Source organism: Panthera pardus, unplaced genomic scaffold (assembly GCF_024362965.1).
Source record: "Panthera pardus isolate Hobbes unplaced genomic scaffold, ASM2436296v1 HiC_scaffold_11, whole genome shotgun sequence".
Classification (NCBI taxonomy): domain Eukaryota; kingdom Metazoa; phylum Chordata; class Mammalia; order Carnivora; family Felidae; genus Panthera; species Panthera pardus.
The window spans coordinates 73,719,296-73,733,566 of record NW_026526666.1 but is presented as its reverse complement, the minus strand read 5'-3'; the positions used below and the strand labels follow the sequence as shown (position 1 = coordinate 73,733,566).

Below are 14,271 nucleotides of genomic sequence, written 5' to 3'. Positions count from 1 at the left end.
GCTGGTAGGAGAGGGCATAAGGGGTGTGAGCTTGAATAAGAGGAGGAGGGGAAAACTGACACCTGGATTACATACAGCACAGAGAGAAGAAACAAGAGCACAGAAAGTCAGAGTCAATGCCAATGATGAACAGTTATAGAATTGCAGACCCCTTCTGTTAGTTATTATTTCTATAATTCGAAATTATGTGTACTGGACTGTCTTAATCTGAGTTACTATTCACCCAGTAGCTACCCAATGCCCATTACTGGAATAATCATCACTAGCACATATTCATCACTTATGAAAATTCAGAAACAGCGTTCTTCTAGCTGAGGGTAGGCTGAATTTAAGGAAGGCACCAGACAGGAACTGTATTTGAGCTGGGCCTTGAAGAATGGACAGGAATTGGTTATGCAAAGTCTTCTCAGAGGAAGGGAACAGCACAGATAATCTGACCAAAGCCAAAGTCGTGCATTTTTTCCACATATACTTAGCAACGTGCACTGTGTGCCAGGCACTAAGCAAGGTCCCAGGGAGGTGAAGATGAATTTGACTTCACAGGCTTCTGTTAATATATCCTGCTGTTTTTCTTTTCGTTCTGTTATTGGTTTGCCGCATCTATCAGGTTTTTTTTGGCCACATTTCTGCCCGGCCAGTTTTTCTTTCTTGAATTTCTTGAATTGTGTGTTTGTGTTTGCGTGTGTGTGTGTGTGTGTGTGTGTGTGTGTGTGTGACAGAGAGAGAGAAAGATGCTTCTTTCGCTACCTAATGCATTTTAACCTGCCATTGATGACCATTTCTCTAATTTATTGAGGTCAATTGAATTTTGATCTTCTATATACTTGGCACATCCATCTGCTTAGGGTCATATGTAATATTTATGAAGACTATCACTTTCTTTCCACTGTCCACACCCACATCTCAATACCCATTTGTGCCAGTCTATACTGAAGGTTAAAAGTAAGATGAGAAATATAGCCCCAGAATCCCAGGTTACAAAACCTAGTACGCTTGACCCTTGAGCAACACAGATTTGAACTGTGTGTGTCTACTTATACATGGATTTGTTTCACTAAATATAGTACAGTCCTGTAAGTATATTTTCCCTTCTTTTTGATTTTTTAAAAAAATTTTTTAATGTTTATTTAGAGAGAGAGAGAGAGAGACACGGGGAGGAGCAGAGAGAAAGAGAGGGAGACACAGAATCCAAAGTAGGCTCCAGGCTCTGAGCTGTCAGCACAGAGCCCGCCGCGAGGCTCAAACTCACGAACTGCAAGATCATGACCTGAGCCCAAGTCAGACACTTAACTGACTGAGCCACCCAGGCACCCTTTGATTTTCTTAACAACATTTTCTTTTCTCTAGCTTACTTTCTTGTAAGAATACTGTGTAGAACACATATACAATATATGTGTTGTTTATGTTATCAGTAAGGCTTTTGGTCAACAGAAGGCTGTTAGTAGTTAAGTTTTTAGGGAGTCAAAAGTTATAAATGGGGGCGCCTGGGTGGCTCAGTCGGTTAAGCGTCCGACTTCAGCTCAGGTCATGATCTCATAGTCCGTGAGTTCGAGCCCCGCGTCGGGCTCTGTGCTAACAGCTCAGAGCCTGGAGCCTGCTTCGGATTCTGTGTCTCCCCCTCTCTCTGGCCCTCCCCCGTTCATGCTCTGCCTCTCTCTGTCTCAAAAATAAACATTAAAAAAAAAAAATTTTTTTTTTAAATAAAAAAAAAAAAAGTTATAAATGGATTTTCAACTGTGCAGGGGGTCGGCATCTCTACCCACCGTGTTATTCAAAGGCCAACTGTTTATCTGTAATTGACCACAGTTTTGTCAACTGAAATTGCAATGATGTCTCTTAATGATGGTCATAACTATTATCAACAGTTACCTGAGTACCTACTACAGGTAGAAACAGTGATACACAATGCTTTAGCCCCTGTTCTTAAGAGGCTTACTGTCTAGATGAGGAGGCAAATAGATGATGCACAGGCCACTTTTCTATTCCTCTTCCTAACAGAGTAAGAACAGAAGTGAGAGTGTGGGAACATAGGAAGGAATTCCCTTTTCTGCCCTTTTATGTATTTGTTTGTTTGTTTGTTTGTTTGTTTATTTCGAGAGCAAGTGGGAGAGGGGCAGAGAGAGAGAATGCCCTGTCTTCTTAATGGTTTCCTTCAGAAGGAAGAATTTGTTAATCTGATTGCTCAAAACCCAGTACGTTAATGAGTTCACATTTTACATGGTTACGGTCACTTTGTCTTCAAAGGTCACATGGCCGTGTGTGCTGCTTTGCTCCCCATTTCCTGCTAAGTGGCCCGGCTCAGTCTCTAGCACACACTAAGAAAAGTAAATCCAGTCTGCTTTGCAGATCTGATCATCTTCTCCCCTCTTTCTGCAGGCATGCCCACGCATACTGGCCCCAAAATGTAGAGGGGGGAAAGGGAACAGGGAATTAGGGAGCTTCACTGTAGCCTTAAACCTATGCCATGTCATTCAACCTAGTCTTCTGGCGGCAGATTTCTGTTCTGGAGGTTATTGGGTGCTAGCTCAGCTATGAATAAAATAATCCACTGGTTTAGATTCCAATTTCTTTCTTGTGCATAGTCCCCTTGGGAACTCTAAGGAGAGGAGAGATGATTAGCAGAGCAAGATCTGGTTATTTCTGGTCCTTGTGTGTGGCCCGCTGTGTTGTTGGTCACAGTTTTAAACAAATATTTGCTGTCCTTCCTTAGTGACGTCAGAGTTGGCCAGAGGAACTTTTTGTGACCAAGAACATGTATCGGTTCCAGGTAGAAATATTAAGAATTACTGTGGGATTCACATGATCACTTTTCTTCTTTCATGAGACCAACTGTGTTCCAGATAAGGGTCCAGTGTGGGTCCCAGCATAAGGACAAACTAGAATATAGCCAAGTTGACCTGCCATGAACATGTAGGGTATTTCAAGAAAAAAACTTTGTTGTCGTAAGACACTTTGAGATCATCTGTTACCACAGCCTAACCTAGCTGACATATTTACTGTATTACCACATGTATTAAACACTGCTATTTGTCCCCTTAACATCTATTCTCCTTTCATTCCTCCTAAGAAAACCCCCATTTTGCCCAGGTTATTCACCTAAGTCTACACGTGCTTGGGGAAAAAAAGTCTAATTCTCAGCCACAGGGGCGAATCATAATTAATTTAAGCCATTCATGATAGTTTCTTCCTCCTTGATGGTGACTGGTTTAGATGTCAGCATATGAGATTGTGGGAAGATGGCTTGAAGAATTCCAAGACAGGTTTTCCTTGATAATAAAAGGGATACATGGGAAGAAACAGTCTCTCTACTTCTGCCAGATGTTACGTGTATGCATGTGTTAGGTGGAACTGTGGCAACCATTTTGTGACTACGAGGGGCACTAACCTAGGAAGGTCAGAGTGACAAAATGGAAAGAATCTGGGTCCCTGAGAATGTTATTTAGCTGTTAAATGAACTAAATCTAAAGCTGCCCTACCTGCCACATGAGATAATATATTTTCCTTACTGTTTAAGAGAGTAGAATCTAGGGGCGCCTGGGTGGCTCAGTCGGTTGAGCGTCCGACTTCGGCTCAGGTCATGATCTCGTGGTCCGTGAGTTCGAGCCCCGCGTCAGGCTCTGTGCTGACCGCTCAGAGCCTGGAGCCTGTTTCAGATTCTGTGTCTCCCTCTCTCTCTGACCCTCCCCCGTTCATGCTCTGTCTCTCTCTCTCTCTCTCTCTCAAAAAATAAATAAACGTTAAAAAAAAAAAAGAGTAGAATCTGGAATGGAGGGGGAAAGAGTGAGTTTGGCTTTAGGGATGTTGAGATAATGGCAGGACAGCATTCTGTTTTATACTGTTGAAGCTCAAAAGATGTCAGGATTCAATGTGAATTTGGGAGTCATCTATGGAGAAAGTTACATAACATAATACATCTGGGAAAAATAATCCTAAACCTGGGACCATATCTCTGTGCGTGAGGAATTTCCGTAATATAACAAAACATTACACCTATACAAGCATAGCCATCTCCTAATGGGATATGCCGCTGTCCCACGTCCTCACCTGTCACCCATCCTAGAAAAGGGAGACCACAGGGGTGGTATTAACCTGCTAGCAAGGAAGAGCAAAGACAGTGAGGAAGCAGACCCTGCTCTCCCCAAGCCTGGATATGCATCTGTATCTTCATATGACTTAAGTATTCTAGCCTTGTATAGATAGCTATGGACATAGATGATAAGCAACTTCTAAATTTACAGACCCTTATACGGTTTTCAGTAAACAAGTGTGCCAGCAAACTACGGTTCGTCATCTCATAGACATGCTATGTGTGATACTGCAAAAGCCCCATAGGAAGCACCAGGGTCAACAAGGTGAATACCATGGAGCATCAAGGAAATGGCCAACGTAGAAGACAGAGTCTCTAGTGCCCAAGCTCATCTGTGGTTAGAAGATATTTGGGGGGGGGGGGGAGCACCTGGGGGGCTCAGTCAGTTGAGGGTCAGACTTCGGCTCAGGTCATGATCTCATGGTTCATGAGTTCCAGCCCTTCATTGAGCTCTGTGCTGATCGCCTGGAACCTGCTTTGGATTCTGTGTCTCCCTCTCTGTTGCCCCTCCCCCTCTCACACTGTCTCTCAAAAAAATAAATAAACATTAAAAAAATTATAAATAAAAAAAGATAATTTTTGGAAATTACTAATCCATAGGGCACTAGTGTACTGATTCTTGAAGAAAATACATGGTAGTGGGGGGGGGGGGGCATTTTGCAACACAAAAGGATTTAGTTAACCTTGCTTGAAAAAGAATTAATTTTTGAAATTCTATTTAGATATAACTTTTCCAAAGGCACATCTAGTGGGGTAAATGCACACATCTGCATGATATTTACAGTGAAGCCTGTACCTTACCTGAGACATCTTAAGATGGGTTTCCAAGTCGTCACTGCTGGGCCTGCCTTGAAATTACTCTTGCTTCCCTAAGCCAAAAAAAAAAAAAAAAAAAGTCATATATTTTAATGAGCTGGAAGAGCAATTGCGATCTTCAAAGATGGCTAACTTCAGTCTTGCAGTTATTTAGAAGGGATCTGGCTTCAAACATTGTTTGCAGGCAGAATATGCAATTGGCTAGGACCAAGGACGGTATTTAAAGATGACTCAGTTGCACGGCCTGTGGGGGTGGAGAGGGGGAAGATCAGCCAGTGGTCCTTCTAAAAGGACTCTTAAACCCGTTTTCGTCACATTGAGGTTCTGAGGCCCACAGCCGCCGCAAACTAGTTGGGGGTGTCCAGTGCAAGAAAATCTGAGACCCTGAGAAATGTACCTTCAAATTATCTGAATGGGAGGCGGCTAAAGCCTAATCCCCCTCAAAACCCCCCACCCTCCACCCCAGCTCCAGGCCGGGATTTCGGCAGAGAATTCCGAGGCCAGGGTCCAACTGGGGGCCTTCCCGGGTGACCTTCGCCAGGCCCCAGAATCCCCCTTGGGATGTCCCTGAGGCCCTGCCCGGGACTCTGCTGGGGCCCACCGGTGCCCCTCGGACCCCGCCGCTCGCGACCGCGTTTGGGACGCAGCCCGCCGCCCGCTGCGCATCTTTAGCGGGGTAGCGGGGACACCCTCTCCGCCCCGCGGGCCGCCGCCCCGGCCCCTCCCGCTCCCGCCGTCCCACCCCGGCCGGCGACGCCACGCCCACCGGGGTCCCGGGCGGGGCGGGGATGCCCTCCGGCTGCCGCGCTAGTCGCCCGCCTGCCACCCGCGGACTCCCCGGGGCCCGTCCGCCGGGCGCCGCCCCTCCCCCGTCCGCCGCAGGCCCCCGGCCCCGCCGCCCCTCCCGGGCGCCGCCCGCGGAGGCCGCCTCTGCAGCTGGCCGCGCGGCCGGCCCGCGCCCGCCGCCGCGCGCTGATTGGCTGGCCCGGGCCGGCGGCGGCGCTGAGTGGCCGGGCAGATTCGCTGGGTCAGGGCTGCAGAGGCGCCTGGCGCACCGGCGGGAGCGGAGCCGCGGCTCGCGCTCGCCCGGGACGCCGGCCGCCCGCCCGCCCGCCAGCCCGAGCGAGCGGCCCGGGGCGTCGAGGGGGCCCGCGCCGCGCCGGGCGCCGCCGCCCTGGCCGCCATGTGCTCCCAGCTCTGGTTCCTGACGGACCGGCGCATCCGCGAGGACTACCCGCAGGTGCAGATCCTGCGCGCTCTCCGTCAGCGCTGCTCCGAACAGGACGTGCGCTTCCGGGCGGTGCTCATGGACCAGATCGCCGTCACCATCGTCGGCGGCCACCTCGGTGAGCGAGGCGGGCCCCGGGAGGGCGGGGAGGCGCGCCGGGGTCCCCGGGAGCCGGCCGGTGGGCGCGCGCACCCGGGCCTCCCCCAGCCAAGTCTCCTTCGGGCCCCGCAGACCAGCCGCCTTCCCCCGCGAGCCCTCCTAGGGTTGGAGAAAGCCCCTAACCTTGAGAGCTTCCTTTGACCACCACCATCTGCTCCGAGACCAAGATTTGAGAACGGAATTTCACGTACTTAGGGGACTTTGTTTTGGGAGGAACTCGAATTCACCTGAAGCCGTCTGGAGGTCCGAGGAAAATTTGCAAATTCCGCTCGCATCCATACCCTGTCAGTATAGCTTTATGGAAACCCTCACTAAATTTACAAAATTGCCATTAAGATGAATGTTTTTAAAAGTTTTCTAGGAGCGTGTAAGCGTCAGTAATGCACTACATAGAATGTCATTCCCAGACTAGGAACCTACATAGGGGAAGACATTTACGATTGGAGTCACCTCTTGAGTATGTAAGTGGGAGAGTGGACCGTTGATGGCTTCTCTTTAAACTCATCCTCCTTCCTAAAAGTGTTGAATTCTGATTCCAGAAAAGCCAAGATTTCAGGTACAGACCATTCTGGCCTCAGATTTCTCTATGCTGTGTCCAAGAGACATTTTTTGGGTAAGACTTGGTTATCATCTGTGACCCTGACCTCAAAAGGTTAAGTATGTTTTTAGATATTCTTAATTATCTTTAATACAAGCAGTCTGTGACAGGAATCCGTGGCTTAGGAACCTCCCTCTGGTTTGCAGTTTGAGTCGCTCCAGCCTCCACTCTGGAAGTAATCCAGCTACTTCAGGGGGATCAGATGTAGGGCTGGGGGCGAAGGGAATTGGGGCCCAGTTCAGGGTGCTTTTTGGGACACCATTCATAATATTTCAATCATACCTGGTTAAATAAGCTCATGATTCGTTACTCTTCTTTAGCAGAGGAAAGGGATTCCAAATTCTGAACAGGATACTTACAGGCATTTTGAATGTGACCTGTGTAGAATGGATCTGTTCTAGATGCTTCATCCATAAATTTATCTAAACCCTTCATAAGTAATATCAGATTATATAGCCTGCTGGAGAAATATACTATAAACATTAGGTGTCACACATTAATCTAAAGCAATGTGTCATCTATAAGGGGTACTGTCTCTCTATTCCCGATTTGTTAAAACGCTTAACAGTCAACGTAGAGTAAGATTCCTGAATAAGGGTTCTGCAAAGCTGAATTCTTACCACAGCTTTGCTACTAACAAGTATCTTGGCTTTACCTTGGCCAGGTCCCTTTATGTCTTTGAATCTCAGGTTTCTTGTTTATAAAAACTAAGTGGTTCTTGCAGCTCTAAAATTCTTAAATGGAACAATCTGTTATATTTTCCTGATCTAGATCTAGTATACATTTTTCTACCCCCAAGGTCAGTTTGTTTGCTCTTCATTTTATTTCTTTATTTTGCAGCTTGTAAAGATGCCATTTTTGAGATATAGTCATTGAAATTCCACATCATATTCCTGTTGTAAACCCATCACACATTCTGTGAAAGAGTAGGGAAGTGCTGTTTTGTATCTAAAATCCCCTTTTAGGGGTGCCTGCCTAGCTCAGTTGGTAGAGTATGTGGCTCTTGATCTTGGAGTTGTGAATTTGAGCCCTATGTTGGGCGTAGAGATTACTAAAAATTTTTTTAAAACATTTTAAAGAATTCATCCCAGAAAAAGAGAAAATTAAATTCTCGGTGCTGCAGAAAGCATTTAAACACTTCTGTTCAGTGTCTTAAAAGTTTATAGGAATTTATTTGTGACTGTAGCTCAATCTATTCACAAACTAGGAGTTACTTCTTCTTACAGTAGAAGAAAATATGGTTATTTGCCTAGTTAAAGGAGAAACTGAAAACAGGTATTTTTTGAAGCAGTTTTAATCTTTTGCTAATTCAGAGATAGCCACACACAATTTATATAATATAAAACAAACCTATCAGATAACTATTTCCTCCGTCCAAAGGAAGGGTGTGAAGGGTGATCTCGCTTGCTTGTTCAGTGCTGTAGCGATGACTGGAATAGTGTCTTACAATAATAGGCACTCGATATATATTTTTGAGTGAATAAAGATATGCACTCTATTTCCCAGTTTCTTCTGCAGTCAAACTATAGAAAAGACTTGGTGATTGGCTGAGCCAAGTATTCTTCTGAAATGAACTCTAGAACTTACTGGCTTTGAAATACAGAAATAGTTACTGATATTAATGCAATTTCCCATTTGAAAATTATTGAGTGAGAGCTGGGAAAGCCTTTGGGATTGTCCATCCCGACCCTTTCATTTTACAAATGAAGAACCACACGCTCAAAGATACTCAGTGCCACCCAGCTGGTCAGCAGTAGCGACAGTTAAAGACCTGGTCTGATTTCCAGCTGTGGATACGGAATAAGTCTGTGCTGGGGCATCCACAGCCTGTAGTACCTTTTCCTGTGGATGTGGAATTGAACTGAATTAAATTACATTGAGGCTAGAGCGTGACTTTTCAAAGTGATTTTAAAGTTTAGGAGTTTAATGAACCACCTTTACAAAGTCTTCATTCATACCATTGCTTCCTTCATTCCTTCTTCAGATTAGTGTAGGGGTTGATGCAGGAGTCAGTATGGGCAGGACCTCAGCCAATTACTTCAGTTCTTTCCTGAGCTTCCCCCTGTGGAGGCTAGTGGGACCTTAGATCCAGAGATAGAATTTCAGGTTATATTCAGACAAGAGATGAAAAGTTTAGGATTTAAAGATGGCAGTTATTTTAAACAAGATAATACAAGTAAGCTGAAGATGCCATGCAAATGCAAAGTTTTGTGATGAGTATTTTTTTTAGTGTTTATTTATTTTTGAGAGAGAGAGAGAGAAAGAGAGTGTGCACAAGCGGGGGAGGGACAGAGAAAGAGGGAGAGACACAAAATTCAAAGCAGGCTCTGGGCTCCGGCTGTCAGCTCTGAGCCCGATGCAGGGCTCGAACCCATGAACCATGAGGTCATGACCAGAGCCAAAGTCAGATGCTTAATTGACTGAGCCGCCCAGATGCCCCTGTGATGAGTATTTTTAACCAGTGATCTAGCTGCCCCAGCCTACCTTTGGATGGGGTGAGTGGGAATGGCCACTGGGAAGAGTGGAATGACCTTCAGGTGACTGAAGCAATCCTGTAGAAAACACTTTCCCTTCACCTTTCCGTGGGATGTAGCATCTCTGTTCCTTCTTAGAAACCACAAGTTCTTCATTCAACAAATATTTCTTAATTGTTCCTAACCACAGGCTAAGGTGGTGGTGCATGTGTCACCAAAATGCACATAGTAAGAGTCAAAGCAAAATATGTGTAGTGTTTGTTGTGTGCCAGGCAGCTGTTGAGGTTCTTTCTGCAAATTAACTCTCAAAAACGTCACTAGGGTGTCTGGCACACAGTACTGGCTGGCAGTGAGGACCAGCGCTCAGGAATTCCAGTCTCAGCAAATTTGTTTCCTCTCTTCCACTCTGCCCCATGCATCACCTGCACTGACTTCCCCGTGCCCCGTGCACTCGATTCCCTTGGCCCAAGGTGCCCATCTGGTGCAGTTCCCCTCACATGGCAAACTTTCTTTCTTTCTTTCTTTTTTTTTTTTTAAGTTTATTTATTTATTTTGAGAGAGAGAATACATGTGAGTGGGGGAGGGGCTGGATGAAAGGGAGAAAGAATCCTGAGCAGGCTCCATGCTCAGCATGGAGCCCAGCATGGGGCTCGATCTCAAAAACCATGAGATCATGATCTGAGCCGACATCAAGAGTCAGATCCTTAACGGACAGAGCCACCCAGGAGCCCCTCATGTGGCAAATTTATTCCTCCTCCATCCTCAGCTCCCATGATTCGCCTCTGTACAGTCTTTCTTGAACTTCCTCCCCTCCCCTCCCCTCAGGCAATCTCTTTCCCATTTGCTGCCAAGTAACATTGTGTATCTTTCTAAAATAGCATCCATCATATTTTATTGTAATTTATCTATTTACGAAGTTTGTCTTCTCTTTGTCTCCCGAAATGACTGGGGATCCCTCAAATGTATGTTCCGAAGCCGGTCTCCATACATAGTAGGCCTCCAGTTAATGTTTGGGTGATTGAGTGAAGGGCATGAGAAGCTAATTTGAAGCGTATGAGACTTTTACTGTAATTAGGTTCTGTTCGGGAGATCATTTTTGGCCATGTAAATGTTTTTGTGATGAGCCATTCTATGAGGACAGAGCCACCAGTGTAAATTAAGTTCTTTGATCACCCACAGGTCTTTACAATGGCAGTTTATTGTCTCAAAAAACAAGTATAGTCACAAACTCAGGGATAGACATCGAGACCAAAAAGATGCACCTGACCTGGAAATGAGGGTGTGTGGCAGTTTGTCTCTTAGGAGCAGAATGACTCAGCATTCCTTGTCTTCCTTTCAGAGCTGAAACCTTGGTGGCCATATGGCAATTTCTAGGTCAGGTTCTTTAAATTAAGGTGTTCTGGGATATTTTTCTTTGGTTCTTTGTTGTAATCAGCTGAGTTAGATGTAAGTGCTCGAGTGGGAGGAATCCGAACTGAATTTGATGAAATGGTCGTGTCGCAGCCTTCCAGAAGATGGCAGAGGCCTCACAGAGAAGGGATGGTCTCCCATTGCTGTGCAAGGAGGCCCTAGCAGGCAAGGGTACATACTAACCTGTGCATAGAGGTTGATCTTTGACCTCGCTCTCTGCCCAAAGCCTGGGCCTGACATTCTGTAATCTGAATAAGCTACCATACGGGACTAGTGGAAAAGTCTGAGAGTGGATGGAAGCATCTGCCATATACTGTTTCTAAACCGACGTGAGCACTGAATGGATACGCCTTACCGCGTGGGTCCGCATTTATATCCGTGGGCCAACCTCAAGGACTGAGGATGGACTGGATGTGTACTTTATGATTCTAACGGTAGTTTTTAGGGATACCTCATGAACTGTGTTGGAAAGAATTCTAGAACCAATACATTGGGGTCCTTAGTAGATCTCAAAGCCTTACTTACAGAGTTCTGAACCACCTATTGCTGTTACCATAACACTTCCTCCAAATTTGTTAGGATTGCCTGGTGGAAGGGGTAGAGCCATCGTCAGAGAGGTCCACGTAATCCCCATCCCTCCACACGTCCTTGTCACTCCCCTTATTAGCAGGGAGTCCAGTGACATCCAGGTATGTCAGTGCCAGCCTCACCCCATTCCACCCTCTTCTCCAGTGGTTAGGTACGCCAACCTTACCCACTTTCCTGAGACACGTTACCTTATTATGGGTTTATATTGTTTTAACACATAACTACAACATGATCTGAAATGTTTAATCTAGTCCCATTTGATCCTTCACTCTTAAAAATAACTCAAGCGATGCCCGGGTGGCCTAGTTGGTTGAGTGTCCGACTTTGGCACAGGTCATGACCTCACAGTTCATGGGTTCAAGCCCCACACTGGGCTTTACACTGACAGTATGAACCTGCTTCATATTCTCTGTCCCCCCCCCCGCCCCTCCCCCCTCACGCACTTGCGCGCGCTCTCTCTCTCTCAAAAATAAACATACATTAAAAAAATAAAAGTAATTCAAGAAGACCCCCCCACCATGAGAAAGTGATAAATTTAAATTAGTTACTTTGCATTGAGGAACCAACAGGAATAATGGAATAACTATTTCTGTAACTCTGTTATTAATGCTTTCATATCTTTTTTGTGCCTTCGTCTTCACAACAGTCCTTCCCATTCACAACTGTTGCCTGCCCAATCTGTGCCAGGCACTGTGCTAGGTACTGGAGATGTGATGGAGAGTAAGAACAGTCTCCATCCTCATTGTTAGGATTTCGTTCATCCTTTTGGTCAACAAATACCTGTTGACTACCTACTATGTGTAAGGTATCATTCTAGGTACCAGAACAAAACAGGAAGAAATCCCTGCCCTTCCAGGAAATTAGAGTCTAGATGGCAGAGATAGGATACAAACAAGATAAGTAAAATATATAGTATGTTGGTGAAAAGGGCTAAGAAGGAAAAAGCAGGGAAAGGGGATGGCATGTTTCTGGAGGCAGGAGAGGAGATGCAATTTTGGATAGGGTGGAAGGGTGTTCCTCACCTAGGAGATGATGTTCAGCTAAAGACTTGAAGGAGGTGAGGAAACAAGCCATTTAGATATCTGAGATTAGAGTAGTTTAGGCAAGAGGGAGTAGCAAAGCAATTAGTATGGCCAGAGCAGAGTGAGCCAAGGAGCAGGCCCTGGGAGAGGAGGTCAGAGAAGTGGAGAGTGAGGGGAGAAGAGCCAATATATCGGGCCTTGTGGGCCATGGAAGGACTTTGTATTTTACTCTGGATGAACTGGGAATCCATTGAAGGGTTTTGAGCAGAGGGGTGACATGACCTGCCTTATGGTCACGGGGTCACTCTGGTCACAGTGTTGAGAACAGACTGATCGTACCAAGGGCAGAAGCAGGGAGATTGCTGAGGTCATTGCTACAATTCGGGTGAGAGATGACGATCGTTGGACTAGAATGATTTCGGGGGAGGAGGTGCAAAGTAACTGGATTTGGGGTAGATTTTGAAGACAGAGTTGTCAGGATTTGCCTACTGGATCAGATGTTGGATGTTCAGGAAAGACGAGTCAAGGAGGACTCCAATGTGTCTGTCCTGAGCAGCTAGAAGAATAAAGTTTGCCATTTACCCACCTGGAAAGGATGTAGGAGTAGGTTTGAGCAGGGGGTGAGGATCAGGACCGAGACTGAGATGCCCATTAGACATCCAAGTGAAAATGTCAAGTAGGCAGTCTGTTTTATCAGTTGGGATAAAGGGGAAAGCCCTGGCCCAAAGATATCAAAAGTAGAAGCATCTCCACATACCTATCAAGGGAGTGACTTCACAGAAAAGAGAAGAGGTCCAAGGACTGGGCTCTGGGGCACTCCAGTTAGTGGTTGGGGAGATGAGGAGCAGCCAGGAAGGGAACCTAAGTATAAGGGATGAAGAAATCCAGGAGAGAGGAATGTCCTGGAAGCAGAGTGGGGAAAGTATTTAAAGAAGGAAGACGTGATCAGACTGTGTCAGATTTTGCTGATAGATCAGGTTAGATGAGCAGTGAGAATGGACCATTGGATTTAGCAACATGGAGTTAGCATTAGTGTCTCTGATAAGAGAAGCTTCATGAAATAATGGAAAACAATGAATATACGCACTGTCTTAGGAGTTTTGTTATAAAGGGAAGGTGAAAAATGAATTAGTAGCCTGCTATGAACTGAACTGTTTCTCCCCCGAATTTTCTCTCTCTCTCTCTCTCTCTCTCTCTCTCTCTCTCTCTCTGCCTTCTGATGATACAGCAAGAAGGCAGCTATCTGCAAGCTAGGAACAGGGCCCTCACCAGAACCCAGTCGTGCTGGCACCCTGATGTCAGATTTCCAGTCTCCAGAACTGTGAGAAATATATGTCTGTTGCTTAAGCCCCCCAGTCTGTGGTATTTTGTTGTAATAGCCTAGCTGACTAAGACCTTGCTCAAAGGGGAGATGGGTTTGAGAGTCTTTCCTTAAGACAGAAAAAACAGTGTGTTATATGCTGGTGTGAATGATCCAGTAGAGAGAGAGAAATTGGTGATGCAGGGGAGGTGGATTGCTGGAGCAGTGCTTTATAAGTGAGAAGGAGGGATTGGGATCTGTTACATATTTCAAGGAATTGGCCTAAGCTAGGAGCAAGGATGCTTCAAGTCATTGTAAGACGGAAGATAACCTACATGGCCCAGTTGCCAGTAGATGGATAGATGTGCTTGTGGGAGCTTATAGGGAAGTTCCTTTCTGATTGCTTCAGTTTCTCTCATTGAAATAAGGAGGGAGAAAGTAGCAAGAAGAGAAAGTGAAATCATTCTTTAGGGTCAGGGAGAGTGAATGGACCAGGGAAATAGGGTGCTTGCCAGGCAGCAGTAAGAATGCCCTTGAGACCAGTCGGCAGGTTTTTGTATTTTTTTCTTCATGTTCCACTGCACAGGAG

General features: G+C 45.8%; 1 protein-coding gene and 1 long non-coding RNA gene across 5 annotated transcripts in view; one reads left to right on the top strand and one right to left on the bottom strand.

The window, feature by feature from the left end:
- Positions 1-29: 29 nt before the first annotated feature.
- LOC109254833 (uncharacterized) lies at positions 30-5,615 on the bottom strand. The gene is made up of 3 exons (XR_008420146.1): positions 5,505-5,615; positions 4,889-4,956; positions 30-62 (listed from the first exon to the last, which is right to left on the bottom strand). It is a non-coding gene; the product is annotated as an uncharacterized LOC109254833 (long non-coding RNA).
- Positions 5,616-5,961: 346 nt separating this feature from the next.
- Positions 5,962-14,271, top strand: part of RIMKLA (ribosomal modification protein rimK like family member A) — a 33,044-nt gene continuing 24,734 nt past the window's right edge. For 2 of the 4 annotated variants that reach the window (XM_019429194.2, XM_019429191.2), the window contains exon 1: positions 6,598-6,846. Coding sequence is in view for 1 of the 4 variants with exons in the window: in XM_019429189.2 (XP_019284734.1) it covers positions 6,087-6,249 (163 nt within the window). In the remaining 3 variants the exon portion in view is untranslated. Of the gene's footprint in view, positions 6,250-6,597; positions 6,847-14,271 lie in introns of those variants that run through there. The other 2 variants (XM_019429189.2, XM_019429190.2) reach the window with 2 other exon arrangements.